The sequence below is a fragment of the Dasypus novemcinctus genome, chromosome 6 (genome assembly GCF_030445035.2).
Source record: "Dasypus novemcinctus isolate mDasNov1 chromosome 6, mDasNov1.1.hap2, whole genome shotgun sequence".
Lineage (NCBI taxonomy): Eukaryota > Metazoa > Chordata > Mammalia > Cingulata > Dasypodidae > Dasypus > Dasypus novemcinctus.
Window position 1 is genome coordinate 87,921,457 of NC_080678.1, and position 21,537 is coordinate 87,942,993.

The following is a 21,537-nucleotide window of genomic DNA, read 5'->3' on the forward strand; positions in this document are numbered from 1 at the left end:
GTGTATAGTTCTTTTTACACATTGTCAGATTTGATTTGCTAATATTTTGTTGAGGACATTTGCATCTGTGTTTACAGAAGCTATTTTTCTGTAGCTTTCTTTTCTTACCATGTCTTTAACTGGTTTTAGTAATTAGGCCTCATAGAATGAGTTAGGAAGTGTTCCCTCCGCTTTTATTTTCCGGAAGATATTATAGCAAATTAGTATAATTTTTTTTTCTTGAATGCTTGGTAGAATTCACCAGTGAAACTATGTGGGCCTGGTACTTTTTTTATTTTAATGATTGTTAATTATGGATATAACTTCTTATAATAGTTATAGGACTATTCAGATGATATTTCAGATCATGTGTGAGTAGGATGGCCAGGGTCTTTCAAGGAATTGGCCCATTTCATCTAAGTTATCAAACTTATGAGCATAGACTTGTTTGTTATATTCCTTTATTATCTCTTTAATGTTCATGGGATCAAGTGTGATGGTCCCTCATTTACTTCTGTTATTATTAATTTGTGTCTTATTTTTTCTTGATTAACCTGCTTTCAGGCTTATCAATTTTAGTTTTATTTTCAAAGAACCAGTTTTGTCCTCATTGATTTACTCTTTTGATTTATTGGTTTCAATTTCATTGATTTCTCTTCTACTTTTTTCATTCTTTCTTCTACTTGTTTGAGGCTTCAATTCCTCTTTGTTCTCTAGCTTCCTAAAATATAGGCTTAGATTTTTGATTTTAGATCGTTCTAGTTTTTATATGTGCATTCAATGCTATAAATTTCTCTCTCAGCACTGCTTTTGTTACATCCCACATTTTTTTTTTTTGAGGTAGCGGGGATTGAACCCGGGATCTTGTATGCGTGAAGCTGGTGCTCAACCACTGAGCCACGTTGGCTTCCCTGAGTTGGTTTTTTCATTTTTTTCCCCCATGTGGGAGGTGGGAGCTCAACTGCTTGAGCCACATCTGCTCCCTCCTCCACAGTTTTTAAGAAAAGAAATATTACTACAAAGAGGAGCATTTCACAATGGTAAAAAGGTGAATATATCAAGAAGCAATAACAATTATGAATGCATACAGACCTAACAAGAGAGCATCATATACATGCAAAAACTGACAGTTTTAAAAGGAGAAACAGGCAAATTAATTTCCACGCCCCAATCTCAATAATTGGTAGAACAACTAGAAAGACTATCAGCAACTGCACAGAGGACTTGGACAACATTATCAAGCAATTTGACCCAGTCAACACATCATTGTGACCCAGCTCCTCACAATGACGGCAGAACACACTTCCTTTTCAAGCACCTATGGACATTCTCCAGGACAGACTATGTGCCCGGCCAGAAAACAATTACTGATAAATTCAAAATTGAAATCATACAAAGTATGTTCTCTGAACACACTGCAATTAAATTAGTGACAACAACAGAAGAAACTTCTGGAAATCCCCAGATTTTTGGAAGTTAAACCACACACTTAGGAGTCACCCACAGGTCAAAGATGAAATAAAAAAGAAAATTAGGAAATATTTTGAACTGAATGCAAATGAAATAACAACACATCAAAATGCATGGACATAGCAAAAGCAGTGCTTAGAGGAAAATTTATAGGTTTAAACACTTTTATCAAAAAAGAAGGACTTATGTCAATAACCTAAGCTTTCACCTAAAGAAACTAGAAAAATAGAAACTTCTTCAAGCAGAAGAAAGGAAATAACAAAGATTAGAGAAAGATCAAAGAACTGGAAAGCAATAAAACACTAGTAAAAATCAATGAAACCAAAAGTTTGTTCTTTGAAAAAAATCAGCAAAACTGAAAACCATTAGCCAGATTTTGACCAAGAAAAAAGAGAGAGTAAATGCTAATTCACAAACTCGGGGGTGAAAAGGGGCATAATTATCGAGTCTACAAAACTAAAAGGCTTAAAAAGGAATATTTTGAACAAAGTTGTGATAATAAGTTAAGCAATGTAGATGAAGAGGAAAAAACCCTAGAAAGACAGAAATAATCAAAACTCACAGAAGAAATAGAAAATCTGAATAGGCTGATAACATTTTAAAACGTTGAATTAGTAATTAAAAATCTTCCCACACACAAAAAAGCCCAGGCCTAGAGGGCTTTGTTGTTGAATCTTCTGAAACACATTAAGAAGAAATGCCACCAATCACTCTCAAATTCTTTCAAAGACAAGGAGGAGGAAGAAGCACTTCCTTATTTACTCTATGAGGACAGTATAAGTCTAATTCCAAAGTCAGTCTAAGACACCCTAAGAAAAGAAAAGTAGAGATGAATGTCCTTCCTGAAAATATATGCAAAAATCCATAACAAAATATTAGCACACCAAATCTAGCAGCATATAAAACGGATTATGCACCATGACCAAGTGGGCTTTATCCCAGGAATAAAAGATTAGCTTGACATCTGGAAAAGCAATTAAAGCTGTATATCATATCGACAGAATAAAGGACAAAGACCACATGATCATCTTAATAGATGGAGAAAAACATTCGACAAATTCGACACCCTTTTATGATAAAAACACTCAACAAATTAGGTGTAGAAGGGAACTTCCTCAGCCTTATAAAGGACATTGACAGTCCTTTATACCATCACAGCTACCGTCGTGTTTAATGGTGAAAGACGGAAATTATTCCTCCTATGATTAGGACAACAGCAAGGGTGCCACTCTCACCACTTCTAGTCAACGCTGTACTGGACTTTCTAACCAGGGCAAGACAGGAACTGATAGAGAGAGAGACAGAGAGAAACTAAAAGCATATAGTTTAGAAAGGAAGAAGTAAAGCTGTCTTTATTTGGACATAATAATCCCAAGGAATTATAAAAAAAACAACAACAATTAGAATCAATAAATAAGCTTATCAAGATAATAGGATACAAAATAAATATACAAAGGTCAATCTCATTTCTATATATTAGTAACATACAATGCAAAACTGAAGTTAAGAAACCAATATCACCCACAGGAGTATAAAAAGGAATAAAACATTTAGAAATAACTTTAACAATTGAGCATTGCACAAAACATGGCTACAGGAAATTAAAGTAGATAAAAATAAATGGAGAGAGATTCCTTGTTTGTGAAGGTGAAGACCCAATATTGTCAGAAGCCAATCCTCCTGAAATTAATCTCTAAATTCAATGCAATCCCTATCAAAATCTTGGAGCTTTATTTTAGAGTGTGACATGCTAATCCAAAATATACGTGGAAATACAAATGACCTACTCCAGACAAAGGAAGTTTGAAGAAGAATAAAGTTGGAGACTCCCGGCTTTCAAAAGTTATTCTAGTCCACAGAGTGGACTTAGTGATATTCTACTATAAAACTATTGTGACAAGTAATAGAAGAAATTTTAGCATTGAGGTGGAGAAAGTGGCCACAGTAGTTGCTGAGGGCAGGGAGAGGGTAGAAGAGATGTGATGTGGGGGCATTTTTGGGATTTTGAGTTGCCGTAATGATATTGCAGAGTCAATGCTGAACTTTATATATCCTGCCATAATCCACTGAATTACTGGGGGAGAGTGGGAACTACAGGGTAAACTATTATCTATGTGGTGCAGCAGTGCTCCAGAATGTGTTCACCGAGTGCGATGAGTGTGCCACAATGATGGGGGAGGTTGTTAGTGTGGGAGGAGTGGGGTGGGGGGTGGAGGGTGTATGGGAACCTCTTATATTTTTTAATGTAACATTTTTTATGTGATGTATATATCTTCAAAAAAATACAATTTACAAAAATGATGTGTTGGGGGGTGGGCAGTGGGTTATATGGGAAAAATAAATAAAAAAATAGAAGAAAAAACAATAAAAAAAGTTATTCTAAAGTGACAGTAATCAAGGTACTACTACTGTATTGTACAAGGATAGGCATAAAAATCAATAGACAGGGCGGCGGACTTGACCCAGTGGTTAGGGCATCTGTCTACCACATGGGAGGTCCACGGTTTAAACCCCGGGCCTCCTTGACCCATGTGGAGCTGGTCCATGCGCAGCGCTGATGTGCCCAAGGAATGCTGTGCCACTCAGGGGTGTCCCCCAGGTAGGGGAGCCCCATGCGCAAGGAGTGCACCCCGCAAGGAGAGCCGCCCAGCGCAAAAGAAAGTGCAGCCTGCCCAGGAATGGCGCCGCACACACGGAGAGCTGACACAACAAGATGACGCAACAACAACAAAAAAGAAACACAGATTCCCGTGCTGCTGACAACAGAAGTGGACAAAAAAGACACAGCGAACAGACACAGAGAACAGACAACCGGGGTGAGGGGGGAAGGAGAGAGAAATAAATAAATAAATCTTTAAAAAAAAAAAAATCAGTAGACGAGAATTGAGAGCCTCGACATAAAAGCCCTAACGACCATGGTCTACTGAACTTCTACAAAGGTGCCAGAACACATCATGTTGAACGAGTAGTCTTTTTAACAAATGGTGCTGGGACGATTGGATATACAGATGCAAAAGAAAAAAATGAAGTGTGACCCTAACCTCACACTGTATATAAAAATTAACTCAGAATGGATCAGAGATCTAAACGTCAGTGCTAAAATTATGCAACTTCTTGAAGGAAACTTTGTGGTCAGGCAAAGGGTAATAGATATGATACCAAAAGCATGGGCCATAACGGAAAAAACTAGGTAAATTGGACTTCAACAAAATTCACAACTTTTACACTTCAAAAGACACCATTAAGAAAATGAAAAGACAAGCTGCAGACTGGGAGAAAATATTTGCAAACCACATATCTGATAAAGGATGTATATCCAGAATATATAAAAAATTCCTACAATCCAATGATAAGGCAAATAATCCAATTTAAAAGTAGGCAAAAACATTTAAAGAGACATTTCACCAAAGAAGACACATGAAGGGCTAATAAGTCTCTGAAAAAATACTCAACATCATGCGTCCTTCGGAAATGCAAAGCAAACGGGTATGGGGTAATACTCCACACTCACTAGGATGGCTGTCATCAAAAAGATGGACAATGACAAGTGTTGGCGAGGACTTGGGAAAACTGGAACCCTCACACATTGCTGGCGGGAATGTAAAATGCTACAAATAATACCAACACTTTGAAAAACATTTTGGGACTAGGGACAGAATCCTGCCTGAGTGAGCTGTTTCGGGAGCCCACAAAGCAGGAGGTTTCTGGACACCAATCTGGAGAGAGTGGGACAAAAACAGTGCTTGCTCAGGGTAAAGCTGCGGGTTTCTGACCCTCGAGCTGGAGGCTGTGGGAAGGCTAAACCCTTCCTTAGGGCTGGTGGCTGCAACATTCCCTGAACCCCGCTGGTCACACGGTGGCGTTCCGAGCCCCTTGCTCCCCAAGCCCCGCCTTCCCCGAAGCCGCGTTCCCTGAGCCCTGTGTTCCCCGAACCTCATGTTCCCTGAACCTGCATTCCCTGAACCCACATTCCCAGAGCTGCACTCCCCGAGCCCACATTCCTGAACCCAGCACTCCCTAACCCCGGCACTGCCCGAGCCGGCCTGTCTCAGACAGATTCCAGGAGTGGGAGGGCTCTGGTGAGGGGTGCTGAGGGCCCGAGGAGTGCAGGTTCAGTGGTCTGGTCTCCCTTTTTTTTGAGCTTGGAGGAGCATGCCAGCTGGCTTGGGGAGAAACTAGGAAGAGAAGAGGCAAATCTGCTGAGGTAGTCCAATTTACGTAAATGCCCTGGGACAGGGAAAGCTGGTCTGGGAGAAGGTGGCATTAGGTAATTAACTAGTCCTGTGCCACAGAGCTGAGGGAGGAGGACAGTAGGAAGTGCTTGGTAGCTTCCAAGAGCGTATGTAGGGTTCCCAGCAAGGTGTGGGTGCTCTATCTCAAAGAGACTGAGAGTCATTATTTTCTGTGGTGATTTGGTTCACCAGGGTCCCATAGGAATTTCGAAAAGGAGCTCTCACATGGGCTTCCTGGTGCCCTGGGAGAGAGGGACCTGAGGAAGGGAGAAAGGGAAGGACAGATTCCTAAGCAGTCTATTCAATTGCAAAGAGGACTCCTTGCTTGAGGCCTTGACTGGTCTTTTTTGTTTGTTTTCTTATCTTTCCTTCCTTTTTATCCTCCCACCACTCTTTTTTCTTTCTTTTTCTTTTCTTATTCTCTTTCTATTAGGTGCTGCAGGCAGTGTTTCTTATTTGCTGTGCTTCCTCATCCTAGATTTCCTCTTTTCTGTGTGTACTTATTTTGGGTACCCATGCTATCTCCTTTCCTCTACATCTTTCTATCTTCCATATTCTGTTGTTGCTCGTATATTCCACCTCTCTTTGTTTAGCCCCCAATTTTTCTGACATTTTATTTCTAACACCTCTATTCTGTTTTCTAACTTTTATTCACTCTTTATGTTATTTGTCCTTTCTTTTCTCCTTCCTTCTCTCCTGATCAAACTGGCCCTTTAATTCATACTACATTCTTCTCCATATTCAGTTTACATCTTATTATAGGTACTCCACTTTTTTACTGTTATAACTCTACACGGCTTATATGAATTTAATATCCATTCTCCTAAGTCTCACATGGTTCTTCTGCTAACATTTACTATTAATACTACTATTATACTTTTTCTTTTCTTACCCCTTTTGCTTTCCCTGGCCCTAATATTTTCCTTCGAGGGAACTTGGACAACAACAAGGAAATAGAATAAGAAGAACAAAGTGTCAAAGAGAAGACTTATCACACACACAAAAACAGCACCTAAATAAACCCCGAGATTAGATGGAGAAGCTAATCAACTCAACAAACCCATGAAGATAAAATAATGACCAGACAGCAACAAAAAATTACAAACCAGACCAATAATCAGGAAGACATGGCCCAATCCAATGAGCAAACCAAAAACCAGGAAGAGGCGCAGAATATTGAACAACTAATCAAAGCTCTCCAAACAAATATGGGCCAATTTAATGAAGTGAAGGAAGGGATTAAGGATATTAAGAAAACACTTCAAGAGCGTACAGAAGAAACTGTAAACATACTCAAAAAGATAATGGATATGATGGTGATGAATGGCACAATCCAAGAAATCAAAAATACAATCTCAGCAAATAACAGCAGATTTGAAGAGACAGAGGAAAGAATTAGGGATGTGGAAGACAGTATATCTGAAATCAAACAGATGGTAGAATTAATTGATAAAAAGAGAAAAAATCCAGCAGGGACTCAGGGACCTGAATGACAGTGCAAAATGCACAAACATAGACATTATAGATATCCCAGAAGGACAAGAGAAGAGAAGGGTTGTTGGAGAAAATAATGGTCGAAAAGTTCCCAAAGCTATTGAGGGAGATGGATGTACATGTCCAGGAAGCACAACACACTCCAAACAGCATAAATCCTAATAGGCCTACCCCAAGACGTATATTTGTCAAATTATCCAGTGCTTAAGACAAAGAGAAAAAACTGAAAGCAGCAAGAGAAAAGAGAACCATCACATAGAAGGGAAGCTCAATAAGACTAAATGCTGATTTCTCATCTGAAACCATGGAGACAAGAAGGCAGTGGTATGACATAGTTAAGATACTAACAGAAAAAAATTCCAGCCTAAGCAAAGTTGGCATTCAAAAACAATGGAAAGTTCAGAATATTCACAGATAAACAGAAAGTAAAAGAGTATGTCAACAAGAAACCTGTCCTTCAAGAAATAATAAAGGGAGTTCTGCAGGAAGAAAGAAAAAAAAAACAGGAGAGTCAAGAATTGGAGGAGAGTGTAAGAACAACTAAAAAGACAAAAAGAGAGAGAAAAACATATGACATACACAAACCAAAGAAAATACGGCTAATGTAAATAATTCCTTGAAAGTAATAACACTGAATGTCAATGGATTAAACTCACCTGTCAAGAGACACAGATTGGAAGAGTGGAAGAGGAAATATGACCCATTTATATGCTGTCTACAAGAAACCTATCTTAGACCCAGGGATTCAAGGAGGTTGAAAGTGAATGGCTGGAAAACAATCTTACAAGCAAACAATAACCAAAAAAGAGCAGGAGTAGCTATATTAATATCAGACAAAATAGACTCTAAATGCAAAACTATTGTGAGAGACAAAGATAGATACTACATATTAGTAAAAGGGATAATCTTTCAAGAAGAAAGAACAATAATAAAATTTATGTTCTTAACCAGGGTGCCTCCAAATATGTGAGGCAAACACTGGAAAAACTAAGTGAAGGAATACATGCCTCCACAATTATAGTGGGGGACTTTAATACGCCACTATCACCATTGGACAGAACATCTCAACAGAGAATCAATAAAGAAACAAAGACTTTGAACAATATATTAGAGGAGCTGGACCTAATAGACACATACAGAACATTACAACCAAATACAGCAGGAAATACATTCTTCTCAGGCACACATGGATCATTCTCCAAGATAGATCACATGCTAGGCCACAGAGAAAGTCTCAGTGAATTCAGAAAGATTGAAATCAAGCAAAATAATTTCCCTGACCACAGTGGAACGAAGCTGGAAATCTGCAAGAGTCAGAGACCCAGATTAGACCCATGATATGGAAGTTAAGCAACACACTCTTGGACAAACAGTGGGTCAAGGAGGAAATATAAAAAGAAATCAATAACTACCTTGAAACTAATTAAAATGATAACACAACATATCAAAACTTATGGGATGCAGCAAAAGCCATACTGAGAGGGAAATTCATAGCCACAAATTCTTACATCAAAAAAGAAGAGCTAAAATTGAAGAACTAACTGCACACTTGGAGGAATTAGTAAAAAAACAATGAACTAACCTCAAAGGAAGAAGAAAGAAAGAAAGAACAAAGACCAGAGCAGAACTAAATGAAATAGAAAATAACAAAGCACTAGAAAAAATAAACAAAACAAAGAGCTGATTCTTTGAGAAGATTAATAAAATTGACAAACCCTTAGCTAGACTAACTAAGAAAAAAAGATGGAAGATGCAAATACACAAAATAAGAAATGAGAAAGGGGATATCACCACTGACCCCACATAAATAAAGACTGTCATAAGAGGATACTTTGAAAAGCTATATATACTTTGGAAAAAAGAAGAAGAACAATTTAGAGGAAATGGGCAAATTCCTAGAAACACATACACAGTCTATGTTGATGATAGAAGAAATTGATGATCTCAACCAACCAATCATAAGTAAAGAGATAGAATCAGCCATTAAAAACTTCCCAACTAAGAAGAGCCCCCAACCAATTGGCTTCACAGGTGAATTCTACCTAACATTCTGGAAAGCACTAACACCAATCTTGCTTAAACTCCTTCAAAATATCAAAATAGAAGGAACATTGCTTAACTTGTTCTATGATGCCAACATTACCCTAATACCAAAGCCAAACAAAGACACCACAAGAAAGGAAAATTACAGAGCAATCTCTCTAATGAATGTAGATGCAAAAATCCTCAACAAAATACTTGCTAATCATATTCAACAATACATCAAACAAATTATACACCATGACCAAGTGGGTTTCATCCCTGGTATGCAAGGATGGTTCAACATAAGAAAATCAATCAATGTAATATACCACGTAAACAGATTGAAGGAAAATAATCACATGATCATATCTATAGATGCAGAAAAAGCATTTGACAAAATACAGCACCCTTTCCTGAAAAAAACACTGCAAAAGACAGGAATACAAGGAAACTTTCTGAATATGATAAAAGGTATATATGAAAAACCCACAGCTAACATCATTTACAATGGTGAAATCCTAAAATCTTTCCACTTAAGGTCAGGAACAAGACAAGGATGCCCACTATTACCCCTCCTATTTAACATTGTGTTAGAAGTACTTGCTCTAGCACTGAGGCAAGAACCAGATATAAAAGACATCCAAATTGGAAAAGAAGAAGTATAAATTCCACCATTTGCAGATGACATGATCCTAAACATAAAAAGCCCTGAGAATGCTACAACAAAGCTTCTAGAATTTATGAGTTCAGTAAACTCACAGGTTATAAGATCAATGCACAAAAATCAGTAGCATTTATGTACACCAATAATGAGCAATCTGAGGAGGAAATCAAGAAACAAATATCATTTACAATAATAAATTAAAAAATCAAATACCTAGGAATAAATTTAACTAAAGATGTAGAAGACTTACACAGAGAAAACTACACAATACTGTTAAAGGGAATCAAAGAAGACCTAAATAAATGGAAGAATATTCCTTGCTCATGGATAGGAAGACTAAATATCATTAAGATGTTTTATCCTACCCAAACTGATCTACAGATTTCATGCAATCCCAATAAAAATCAACACAGCATTTTTTAAGGAACTAGAAAAACTAACTATGAAATTTATTTGGAAAGGAAAGAGGCCCCAAATAGCCAAAGACATATTGAAAAAGAAAAATGAAATTGGAGGAATCACACTACCTGACTTTAAAACCTACTACAAAGCTACAGTGGTCAAAATGGCATGGTATTGGCACAAGGATAGACATACTGACCAATGGAACCAAGTTGAGAGTTCTGATATTCGACAAGGACACCAAGCCCACTCAACTGGGAGAGAATGGTCTCTTCAACAAATGGTGTTTGGAGAACTGGATATCCATATGCAAAAGAATGAAAGAGGATTATCATCTCACACCTTATACAAAAATCAACTCAAATTGGATTAAAGACCCAAATATAAGAGCTAAGACCATAAGACCTTGGAAAACAAGCATCTACAGGACCTTGTAATAGGAAATGGTTTCATGAACTTCATACCAAAGCACAAGCAGCAAAAGAACAAATAGATAAACGGGACCTCCTCAAAATTACAGCCTTTTGCACCTCAAGGGAGTTTGTCAAGAAAGTGAAAAGACAGCCTACTGAATGGGAGAAAACATTTGATAACAATATATCTGATAGGAGACTAATATCCTGCATATATAAAGAACTCCTATATCTCAAAAATAAAAAGACAAATAACCCATTTAACAAATGGGCAAGAGATCTGAGCAGACGCTTCTCCAAAGAAGAAACACAAATGGCTAAAAAGCACATGAAAAGATGCTCAAAATCACTAGCTATTAGGGAAACGCAAATCAAAACTACAGTGAGATACGCGCTTACTCCCATTACACTGGTGGCTATTAAAAAAAAAACCAGAAGACTACAAGTGTCAGAGAGGATGTGGAGTAACAGGAACCTTCATTCACTGCTAGTGGGAATGCAGAAGGATCCAGCCATTCTGGAGGATAGTTTGGTGGTTTCTCAAAAAACTAGCCATCAATTTGCCATATGACTGAGCAATTCCACTGCTGGATATATACTCATAAGAACTGAAAACAAGGGCACAAACCAATATATGCACACCAGTGTTCACAGTGGCATTATTCCCTATTGCCAAAAGTTGGAATCAACCCAAATGCCCATCAACAGATTAATGGATAAACAAAATGTGGAATATACATACAATGAAATACTACTCAGCTGTAAGAAGGAATATAGTACAAGCACATGGGATAACATGGATGAATCTTGAGGACCTTATGTTGAGTGAAGCAAGCCAGGCATTGAAGGACAAATACTACATGACCTTTCTGATATGAAATAAGCAAATTAAGCTGTCTCAGACAGCTAGAGATTGGATGAGAGGCTTACAGGAAATTGTGGGGGGGAGGGGAAGAAGGTTGTGAACTCATGCCTACATGGGCAAACTCTATGATAAAGTGGAGGTAATTACTTGTGCAGTGAAGGGATAAGATGGGGGTATAGGGATACTATTGGGTGGGGCTGTGCCACGATGATGAAAGAGGTTATTGATATGGTAGGAGTGGGGATATATATTTTTTAATGTAACATTTTTTGTGATCTCTGTATCTTTTTTTAAAAAAGACAAGAAAATTACATTCACAATAAAAAAAAAAGAAAACATTTTGGCAGTTTCTTAAAAAGGTACTCATACAACCATAGGACCCAGCAAGAAAAATGAAAATGTTAAATGGAAAGACATGCATGTGAATATTCAAGCAGCATAATTTATAATAATACCAAACGGGAAACAACCCAAATGTTCTTCACTTGATGAATGGATTAACAGTATATGCGCCTATACAATGGAATATTATTTAGCATTAAAAAGGAACAAACGACTGACACATAAATCTTATGCTAAATGAAAAAAGCCTGATGCAAAAGACTACAGATTGTGTGATCCCATTTACATGAAACATCCAGAAAAGGCAAGTATAGAAGGACAGAAAGTAGCTGGGGGTGGGGTGGGGATCCATTGGAAATGGGCATGAGGAAACTTTTTGGGGTGACAGGAATGTTCTAAGATTGCACAGCTGAGTTAATTGACCAAGCATCCTTGAATTGTATGATCTGTAACAATTAAATTTTTGAACAGTAGGATCGTTGAATTCTATGGGCGAATTTTATGGTAAGTAAATTAAACATCAACAAAGCTTTTAAAAATATATAGATAACAAATACTGTGAAGAAAAATAAAGCAACAAAGGGGAATAGAAATTTCAGATGGGGCTGCTGTTCCACCGAGGTTGCTGGCAGTCACTGGAGGGGTTTGCCCCCACCTTGCAGGCACCCAGTAGGACGGACCTTCGGCCCTCCTGTGGGTGGCGGGGGCAGGGGTTAGAGCAGGCCCAGGAGTTAGGAGTGGAGGCACCTGCTCTTCCAGCCTGAGGACTTGGTGCGGGCCTGGGCCCTGCAGAGCGCTCTCTCCCTGAGACCGCGGTTTCCCGTCAGCCCGGGAATCAGGAGAGTCACTGTCAATCGCAGGGACCCTCTTCCCCAACCCCCATGCTGGGACCGACGTCTGTGGTGTGACACCATTAGATTGTGGCTCTGTTAGGAACGACGGCATGCCCAGCCCGTTCTGCCTCCTCCGGAAGGTCAGGGAGAGCCCAGAGACGGTGGCGTTGAGTGGAAGCCTGAGGCGGCGACTTTGGGAGCCTTGGACACATCTGGAAGGAAGAACGCTCTGAGAGCATGGCATGTGCAAAGGCCCGGTGCGTCACAGGGGCTGGGGCCACTGGTGCTGAGCTCGAGGGGGGACACGGCAGGAGGTGGTGTGAGGGGTCCCGCAGGGGCTGGACGGGGGGCTTGTAGGCAGCGGAAAGACGTGGGTGATGTGGGAGTGGCCCGGGATGTGCTGAGCGAGGGATGGACCTGGTCTGGGTTACGGTTGAAGGCCGGGCTCCGGCTGAGGAATGGAGAAGAGACGGAAGGGGCCGAAGGCTGAAGGTGGGGGGTAGCGGGGAGGCCCTGGGAGGCGGGCCGGGAGAGCTGCTCTCACCCGTGCCGCTGCGGCTTTCCTCCCATGCGATCTTCGGGAGCCATTGGGCCTCTGCCGACAACCTTCCCTGGTTCCCTGGTGCCTGCGGGCCGGGGTCACATGGCTCGGTCTGACAACGACGCCCCTTTTGTCCTTTACTCTCCATGCGCCCCCTTCCCTACAACTTCAGATCAGATCTCTCCAGGCCCCTTTCTCCCAGGACCTCACATCCCCGCCGTCTAGAGAGGGGGCAGGGGGAAGGCCGAGGCGCGCGAAGCCCCGGGCAGGGCGGCGGCACGGACCCCATTCCCAGCACCCCCTGCCATGCTCTCGAAGGCCAGCCGGCGAGGCAGGGCCCATGGGGCGGAGGTCAGAGAAGCCTTCTCTTTCTTCCCAGACCCTCCGGCTGGCCTCGGGCGGCCGCTGCTGTCGCTCTCTCCGACGGCGTCTCAGATGCACCGCGGCCCCCCTGCCCGCCCCCGAGAGCAGACCGGGCACGCGTGGGGACGGCCAGGGGTGGGCAGCTGCCAAGGCCGCAGCGGGGCCGAGAGGACGGCGTGGCTCACGGGACAGGCCAAGGGGCTCATGGTAGAGCCGGGGCGTCCCCACGCCAGAGGGGCCTGTCGGGCCAGGGCCCGCCCAGGAGGGCCCGAGACCTGGACGAGCTGGCCTCTGGCCTCCACCACGAGGCCAGGGTCATAACTGGCAAAACGTGGCCAAGTGAGGGGGCTCAGCACAGCAGCACACTTCACCCCCAGACCACCCTCCCTCTGTCCCTTCCTCGGAGAGCCCAGGCTCCCCGGTGATCTCCCTCAGTCCCCGTGGAAGACAGAAAGTGAGTGTGCATGTGTGTGTGGAGAGAAGAGAAAGAGGCATGCAGACGACTGACCCAGAGTGACCGAGACGGGAGATCCCCGAGCTTTCCTTTCTAGACATTTCCGTGGACAGGCGTTGCCAAAGCTGTGCAGCAGTTTGAGGACCGATCATTTAAACCTTGGTTTAGTCGAGCGCACCCTCTCGTTTGTCTTTCCCAAAGGACTCGCCTCTCCCCCGAGGCCGGGGGCAGGGGGGCATCTCGACGGTGGACATCTGGGCCGCCTGCTCCCTGCAGGAGCGAGTGACTTTCCGCTTCCACCCTGGGCAGCACCGGCCTCCAGCTCAGAGGAAGTCGTCCAGACACTTCCCGGGTCGGGGCTGAACTCAAGGCCAGCCCGGCTTGGCCACCTCCCCTTGGCACGTGAGGATGGGGAGAGCCAGATACAGGGTGGCGGCGGGGTCCCGCCCGGCAGCCGGGTCCTCCTGAGCACCGCGCTTCCTCCAGCCCCCCGCAGAGACCCACCCGGACCGCCGCAAGGCCGGCGTCGCGGCCCCAGGCCCGTGCGCTCGGCCGGTGCTTCCTGCAGCCAGCTGCTCAGCAGGCACAGGGCAGGGCCTGGGGGTTTGAAAAGCCCTGCGGTGACTGTCACGCGCTGCCAGACCGAGAGCACCGGCTCCTGGTCTCCTGCCAGCACTGGGCGCTGCAGGGACCGGGTGCGATGACCGGCCAACCCAACCCGCCACTGAAAGGATCCAAACCAATGGCTGTTTCCTGCTTTGTCGGCGACTGTTTCCCGCACAAATCACCAGGGGCTAACTCCCCAGCCTTGCTGCGTCTCAATTAACCTTTTCCAAGCATGGTTGCAGACCAGCCTTATGACAGTCAACGGACGGGTCTCCCCCTCCCCGGGGAGGGGTGCCTGTGCCTGCTGTGGTGTGGCTGCCGGCCCTTGGCTCTGGGGTCCCAGCTCAGCGCAGGGCACGGCCGAGATACCCTCTGTGTTCCCAGTTCGACCCTGCTCTCACCCCACTTGCAGGGCCAAGTCCTCAGGTGCCCGCCCCCCATCCCTCAAGCTGGGAGAAATCCAGAGCAAAGGTTGCCCCTGTGCCCCCGAGAATAAAATAAAATTCTTACTGAAATATCTGGCTGCAAACGTTCTTCTCTTGCTGGAAGCTGTCGGCAGCATAATGAAGCAAATGTGCAAATTTCTTCTATATCCTTTTTATAAAGAACCAACCACAGCCTCAAACAGACAAGCTAATTCCTGTTTTCCAGTAATAGGACATCAGCATCTATAGAAAAGAAATATATTTAGAATGCCCTTTATCTAGTGTTTTCTTGCATTTCAAGCAAGTAAGCTTACTATGAGGAGTCAGTCCCCGAATGCACGTGTACCAGGGGATCTTGGAACGGCTGGAGGGCCTCGTGGGGTCATTTAGGGTGTCCCTTCGTCAAATCTGTAAAATGGGAGCAGTAATGAGAACAACCTCGCAAAGTGACCGGAGAATCAGCAAGACACAAGGTGCAAAGGGCTTTGTAAGTTGCAACCCACTCAGCCTGTGTAAGATACTAATGCTTCATCCTTCTAAATCAGCAGACCTGGATTTAAGGGGAAGCTGTGTTTTCCAGAGAGACTTGAAAACAGAAATATCCCTGTGTACACTGCTTCTTCTGGAATGCCGTTTGGGACCCCTAGTTGCTGCTAGTGGGGTGGGGTGTAGTGGCATGAAGCTGTGTGGACCCCAGAAAAGCATATGCTTAAAGCTAATCCAGGGAAGTGGACCTGGCCCAGTGGTTAGGGCATCCGTCTACCACATGGGAGGTCCGCGGTTCAAACCCCGGGCCTCCCTGACCCGTGTGGAGCTGGCCCATGCGCAGTGCTGATGCGCGCAAGGAGTGCCCTGCCACGCAGGGGTGTCCCCCGCGTAGGGGAGCCCCATGCGCAAGGAGCACGCCTCATAAGGAGAGCCGCCCAGCGCGAAAGAAAGTGCAGCCTTCCCAGGAATGGTGCCGCCCACACAGAGAGCTGACACAACAAGATGACGCAACAAAAAGAGACACAGATTCCTGGTGTCACTAATAAGGATAGAAGCGGTCACAGAGGAGCACACAGTGAATGGACACAGAGAGCAGATGGGGGGGGGAAGGGAGGAGAGAAACAAAAGAAATACAATAAAAATAAAGCTAATCCGCTCCTGTGGTGTGGACCATGGGAAGCGGGGCCTTCCATGAGGCTGCTCCAGGCCAGGCATGGCCCACCGCCACAGGACGGGTCTGATCCAGGAGCCCGTTATAAATGGGGTGGAGAGAGAGAGAGAAAGCCCTGGAAGCAAGGCCCGGAAAGCCCCAGCGCAGGAGGAGCAGGAGAGCTGCGCAGCACCGTGTGCCCGGCCGGGCAAGGAGCCCCGGGGCGCGGGGGCCTTCGGGAGGAAAGCTTCACCCTGAGTGGCCTCGGCGAGGACGCTGCTAGGCCTGGAAACCCTGAGCTGACAAATCCGCACTGCTAGGAGCCAGCCCCTCTTGTGACCTCTGCTCCACGCAGCCTGGCAATCCCAACAGGGAGCTGTGAGGAAAACTCCCCTCTATGTGGTCGCGCCAGCCGCGAGGCCGAGGTGTAAGGCGCCCCGAAGCCCGTGCTGCTGGAGGGGAGGGGGCGACATGGTTTCCTCTTACAGGTGCAGAAAGGAGGCCCAGCAACGGGCCGTCGCCGCCCCGGCGCTGGCTCCCCACTTCTGTTTCTAGAAACTGAGCCTGATCCAAGCATAATTTACAGCTAAAAGAAAACCCGCTTATGAAACAGCCAAGCGACTTTTATGCAGCCGTCGAACATCGCCGACGGTGCAATCCAGGGGCACAGGCGGCAACGGAGCAGGTGCTCCGCGACCCCGTCTAAGAGATGCATTGATTCTAGGGCAGGACAGCTCCGGGCGGGTGCTCCCGGGGTGCTCTGCCACACTCCTCCTCGTTTCCCTGGCTCCCTAGCCCTCGCTGTACCGAGCCTGAACCATGCTTGTAAGGGCAGAACTAATCAGAGTTGTAAAGACACAACGAGCAGGGTGGTGGGTGGGCGCCCGGGCTGGGGAAAGCGGGGATTCGGGACGGAAGCCGCAGCTGCAGGCCGCTGGGGCAGTGCCACGTGCTGCCCGGGGATGGTGTGTGCGTGTGCACATTGCACAGGCAGGCACTGGCCTGGCACTGGGAGGGGACGTGCTTTCTCAGCGCTCCCTCCAGCTCTTCCTGAGCTCCCCTCGCCGGGAATGAACTTGTCCTGCCTTCCCCCCCTGCCCTGAGGCTTGAGCTGGTGGGGGCGGGAGCTGGCGTAGCCCTCCCCCAGCCCAAAGCGCAGGCAGGGCCGAGCGTGTGAGCCCTCTGGGGGCCCTGCCCTGGGAGTGCCAGGGGAGGCTGAGTGACTGGTGACCTGGCAAACGCTTCTCCTGCAGTGTCCGTTCAGCTCTTTGCAGCAGAGAGGCGGACGCTGTGTAGAGTTTTCTGATGAAAAACAGAACACCCAGTTGAATCCGAATTTCAGATAAACAATGAATGATCTTTTTAGTAGAAATATATTCCCCGCAATATTTGGAACACACACCAAAACATTTTAACTGGGCTTCCTGTATTTTTATTTGCTAAATCTGGCAACCCTATTTAAATCACATGTCTGAGTGTCTGTTTTCAATTTGTTCAAAAGAGGATAATAATACCATCAAATGAGAAACTTTCAGTTGCAGGAAACAAAAAAACCTGACTCATATTGGCTTAAAAAATAAGGGCGGGTGGGAAGCGGCTGTGGCTCAATCAGTTGGGCTCCCGCCTACCATACGGGGGGCCCTGGGTTCGCGTCCGGGGCCTCCTTACGAAGGTAGGCTCGCCCGCATGCTGTGGAGAGCTGCCCAGCCCGCAGATGCCACGGAGCGCTGACTCAGCAAGGTGACGCAACAAAAAGAAGGGAGACAAGTGAGAATACAGAAGAGCCCGCAGCAAACGGACACAGAGAGCAGACAGCAAGCAAGCTGAAAGGGGGGAAGGGAAACAAAATAAATAAAAATACAGACACAGAAGAGCATATGACAAATGGACACAGAGAGCGGACAGCATGCAAAAACCACAAGGAGGGGGGATAAAACAAATAAAGGGGGTGGGGCTTGGAGGCCCCTTTAGCAGGAAAGTCCTGACATGGGGCTTCAGGAACGGCTGGAACCAGCAGCTTGACAAGTCATCCAAGTCTGGGCTCCTCTCCACTTCTCCTTTTGCTCCAAGGTGTCTCCTTCGTCCTCAACAAGGTGCTCGCATTAATGAAAAAATGGCAGCCGCCTCTTTCACAACTGAATCTTCCAGTGTCTCTCAGAAGTGCTGGGAAGCTCTCCCTCTCCGTTTGCCCCCGACTCTGCTTGCCTTGCGGCCTTGATCGGGCCGCCACCCCAGGCCTGACCGCGTCCTGGTGGCCGGGGAACGCGAAGGGCTGATGTGCTGAAGGCAGCCGGGCCCCATCCCTGCAGCTGCCTGGGGCGGGCGCTGGTTGAGGCACCTGGGCTGGTTTGGGACAGAGGTGGGTGCTCCAGCAGATGCCGGGCACCGTGCCGGGGGAAGCCGCCCTGCTTGCTGCGAGGAGGTGCACGGAAGGCCAGGCAAGGGGGACCCTCTGGCCGACTCACCACCTTTTCTTCTCGCCGGGCCCCTCTGCCCTCCAGTGGGTCTGGTCTGTGACCCCCAAGGAGCTGTGTGACCGAGGCTGCATCCTGTCCCAGCTGCGCCGTGTGCCCCGCCAGGCCCTGCCCCCCCCCCCCCCCCACTGCTCCTTCCACATCTTGGGGGCTGGGCACGGGGGCAGACTGTACCAGGTGTGCTCTGAGATCTTCTTGGGCTCTGGTAGAGCAGTTTCATCTGCTGCCACCTCTGTGACCTTCACCCACCCCAGCCTGAAGGGGGTGACAACGGCAGGGACATCTGCTCTGGGGAAAACATACACGGGTGGGAAGGGCAGGTGTGGTGGGCTGTGCCTGTGCCACAGGAGAAGCCTTCTCCGACCAGCCCCCATGCCCCCCATGCCCCTTGACCACCTTTCCCTGCAGGTGGCTCAGAAGCAACCACAGCCCAGAGCTCAGGGGGGACCCAGCCCCTGGCCGCCGGGAAGGTCATGAGAGGCAGTGACGGCCGCTGGGGATGACTCAGCTCGGCTCAGCTGGCACTGGCCACAGGGCAAACGCACTCACCTGGCAGCAGGTGCTGGAAATACCCTGCGCCCTGGGGCATCACCCCAGCTGCAGGCCACTGGACGTGCTGGTGTTATGACTACCCGCAGCTAGTGCCAACCAGGAACGGAGTAGGGGCCAGGCGCCTGTCAACGCCGGGAGGTGGGTGTCACCGTGCAACTCTGAGTCCAAGTCACCCGGTTTAACATGGGGGGCTGGTGGGGACGATCCACTTTCAAGCGTGAGCAACTGCCCCAGTTGTCCTGGAAAGTGTGTGCCCCCGGGGAGTGAGAACCGACTCCTGTGCTCCCACCCCCATCACGCCGGCGGGGGTGGGGGCGTCTGGGCGGGGGCGCGCAGGGGCTTGGGGGGCTCCAGGCCAGGGGTCTGCTCACCTGGTAGTGGGAGCCGGCGCCTGGGCCTCCGCCGCCGGCCTGCCCCGGCCTCCTGCCTCGGGCCCGCCTGGAGGGAGCGCTGGGGCTCCCCGGCCCCCTCTGCTCACCCCGGGCCCGGGCCCTGCCCCCGGGCCTGCGCGTGAAGAGCCGGCCGGGAGGCGGGCTGGGCCAGGACGGAGCTGCCCGGGCTGGACATCATCAGGCGGCACGCAGGCTCCCTGGCTCCTCCGCGCCTCTGCGGGTGCGAGGATGGCAGCCCTTGGCCGGCTCCGCGGCGGCAGCAGCCTCAGGGGACGTTTCCCAGGCGAGGCTGGCCCTGCCGGGAAGCGCTGGGCAGGGCGCGGCGGGCGGCCGGGCGTGGGGCCGCGTGGGGCCGCGCGCCCCCTGCTGGCCGTGGGGCGCGCTGCCTCGCGCCGGGTTCCCACCGATCCCAGTTACACAGCACAGACACTGGGAGACTGGATACTGGTTTTGTGGTGTAAATATCTAAGTCAGTGCTGGATCCTACCCCCCCCCCCCCCACTCCCCGCTTATTTTTGAAAAGGGCTTTAGGTACTTAGTATAATTGATACACGAAAAACACAATTTAGGTTCTGAGCCATCCTGGCTGTAGCTGGCAGATACGGCCACGAGGTGGCGATCTCAGCACGCTGCTCATGGTGGCCCGGGTTTTTTGTGGTTTTTTTTAAACTTTATTTTATTTTATTATTTTATTTTATTTATTCTCTGCAGGGCTTGGTGACAGTCAGGGGACGGCCTTCCAGAAGAGGAGCTCTGTTGGCCCCTAAACGGATGGTTCAGGGGCTCAGAGGAGTCACCTGCATCTACAGCTCCCACTTCCTGCACACATGTAACTTCCGTGCGTTTGAGGGCTTCAAGGAAGTAGTGAGTGCCTCACTTGACTTACCCTAAACTAGTCTCGAGGCCTCTTGGGCTTGGGCTAAATCTGGAAAGAGTAGGGAGGGGACCGAGGCATGGCCCCATAGGACCTTGCGGAGAGGAAGATGCTCTGGCCTCGGCCCCGGTCAGGCAGGGTTCACAAAGAGACGTGACAGGGACACTCAGCTCCAAACTCCAAGCCAGGGTTGCATGGCCAGGACACAGAGACGAGCTTGCTGGGAGGGGCTTGCGAGGGGCAGAGGGGGCGCTGCCCTATCCGCGGTCCCACTCTGGGGGAGTGACAGGCGCGAGCCTGGCGGCCAGCCACAGGCGGCCAGAGGCCGGGCAGGGCAGCAGAGTGTGGCCACCGGCTGTCCTTCTCCTGTCGGCAACTCAAGCCTGCCCAGCCCTTTGTGCCCCTGCCACGAGCCAGCTCCCCGTGGAGGCACTGGGGCCAGGGCAGAGCAGCCTCCCTGCAGTGAGGCACGGGAGGGTCCTCCCCAGCCCGAGATGTTTCAGGGAAGGTAACGCATCTAGCAGTGCCGTGTCTGGAAGCCAGAAGAAAAGAGCTGAACCAGGAAGGAGAGCATGGGGTCCTAAATGCAAAGGGGAATGAAGAGTTCTGTAAATGCTATGTCAAATTCAAAGCATCCTTGTGCATAAATGATTGAGCAATAAGAACATGGGAGGTCCACTATTACACACAATATGGTAACTAACATTGAATACAAAAGCATGAAACAGAAGAATGGAGAAAATTATTAGGGTGTGGAGGCTTCTGGGTACTTAGGACTTAGCTCTAGACCGGCACCTTCCGATAGAAATATAATGCAAGCTGCATAAGTAAAGGTTTTCTGGAAGCCCTATTAAAGAAAAGTAAAAAGAACCATGGGGAATTTATTTTGATAGTATATTTTATTTAATGAAACATGAAAAATATATCATTACACTATGTAATAAATATAAAAATTGTTAATGAAATATTTTACATTCTTGTCCGCCTACTAAATCTTTGAAA

General features: G+C 47.1%; 1 protein-coding gene across 2 annotated transcripts in view; it reads right to left on the minus strand.

The window, feature by feature from the left end:
* The window catches only part of ARHGAP22 (Rho GTPase activating protein 22), a 207,630-nt gene extending 190,323 nt beyond the window's left edge, over positions 1–17,307 (minus strand). The window contains exon 1 of one of the 2 annotated variants that reach the window (XM_058299128.2): positions 15,191–17,307. In XM_058299128.2, the coding sequence (XP_058155111.1) occupies positions 15,191–15,242 (52 nt within the window). In that variant the 5' untranslated portion in view covers positions 15,243–17,307. The remainder of the gene's footprint in view (positions 1–15,190) is intronic. The other variant, XM_023587781.3, reaches the window with a different exon arrangement.
* Between the last annotated feature and the right edge of the window lie 4,230 nt (positions 17,308–21,537).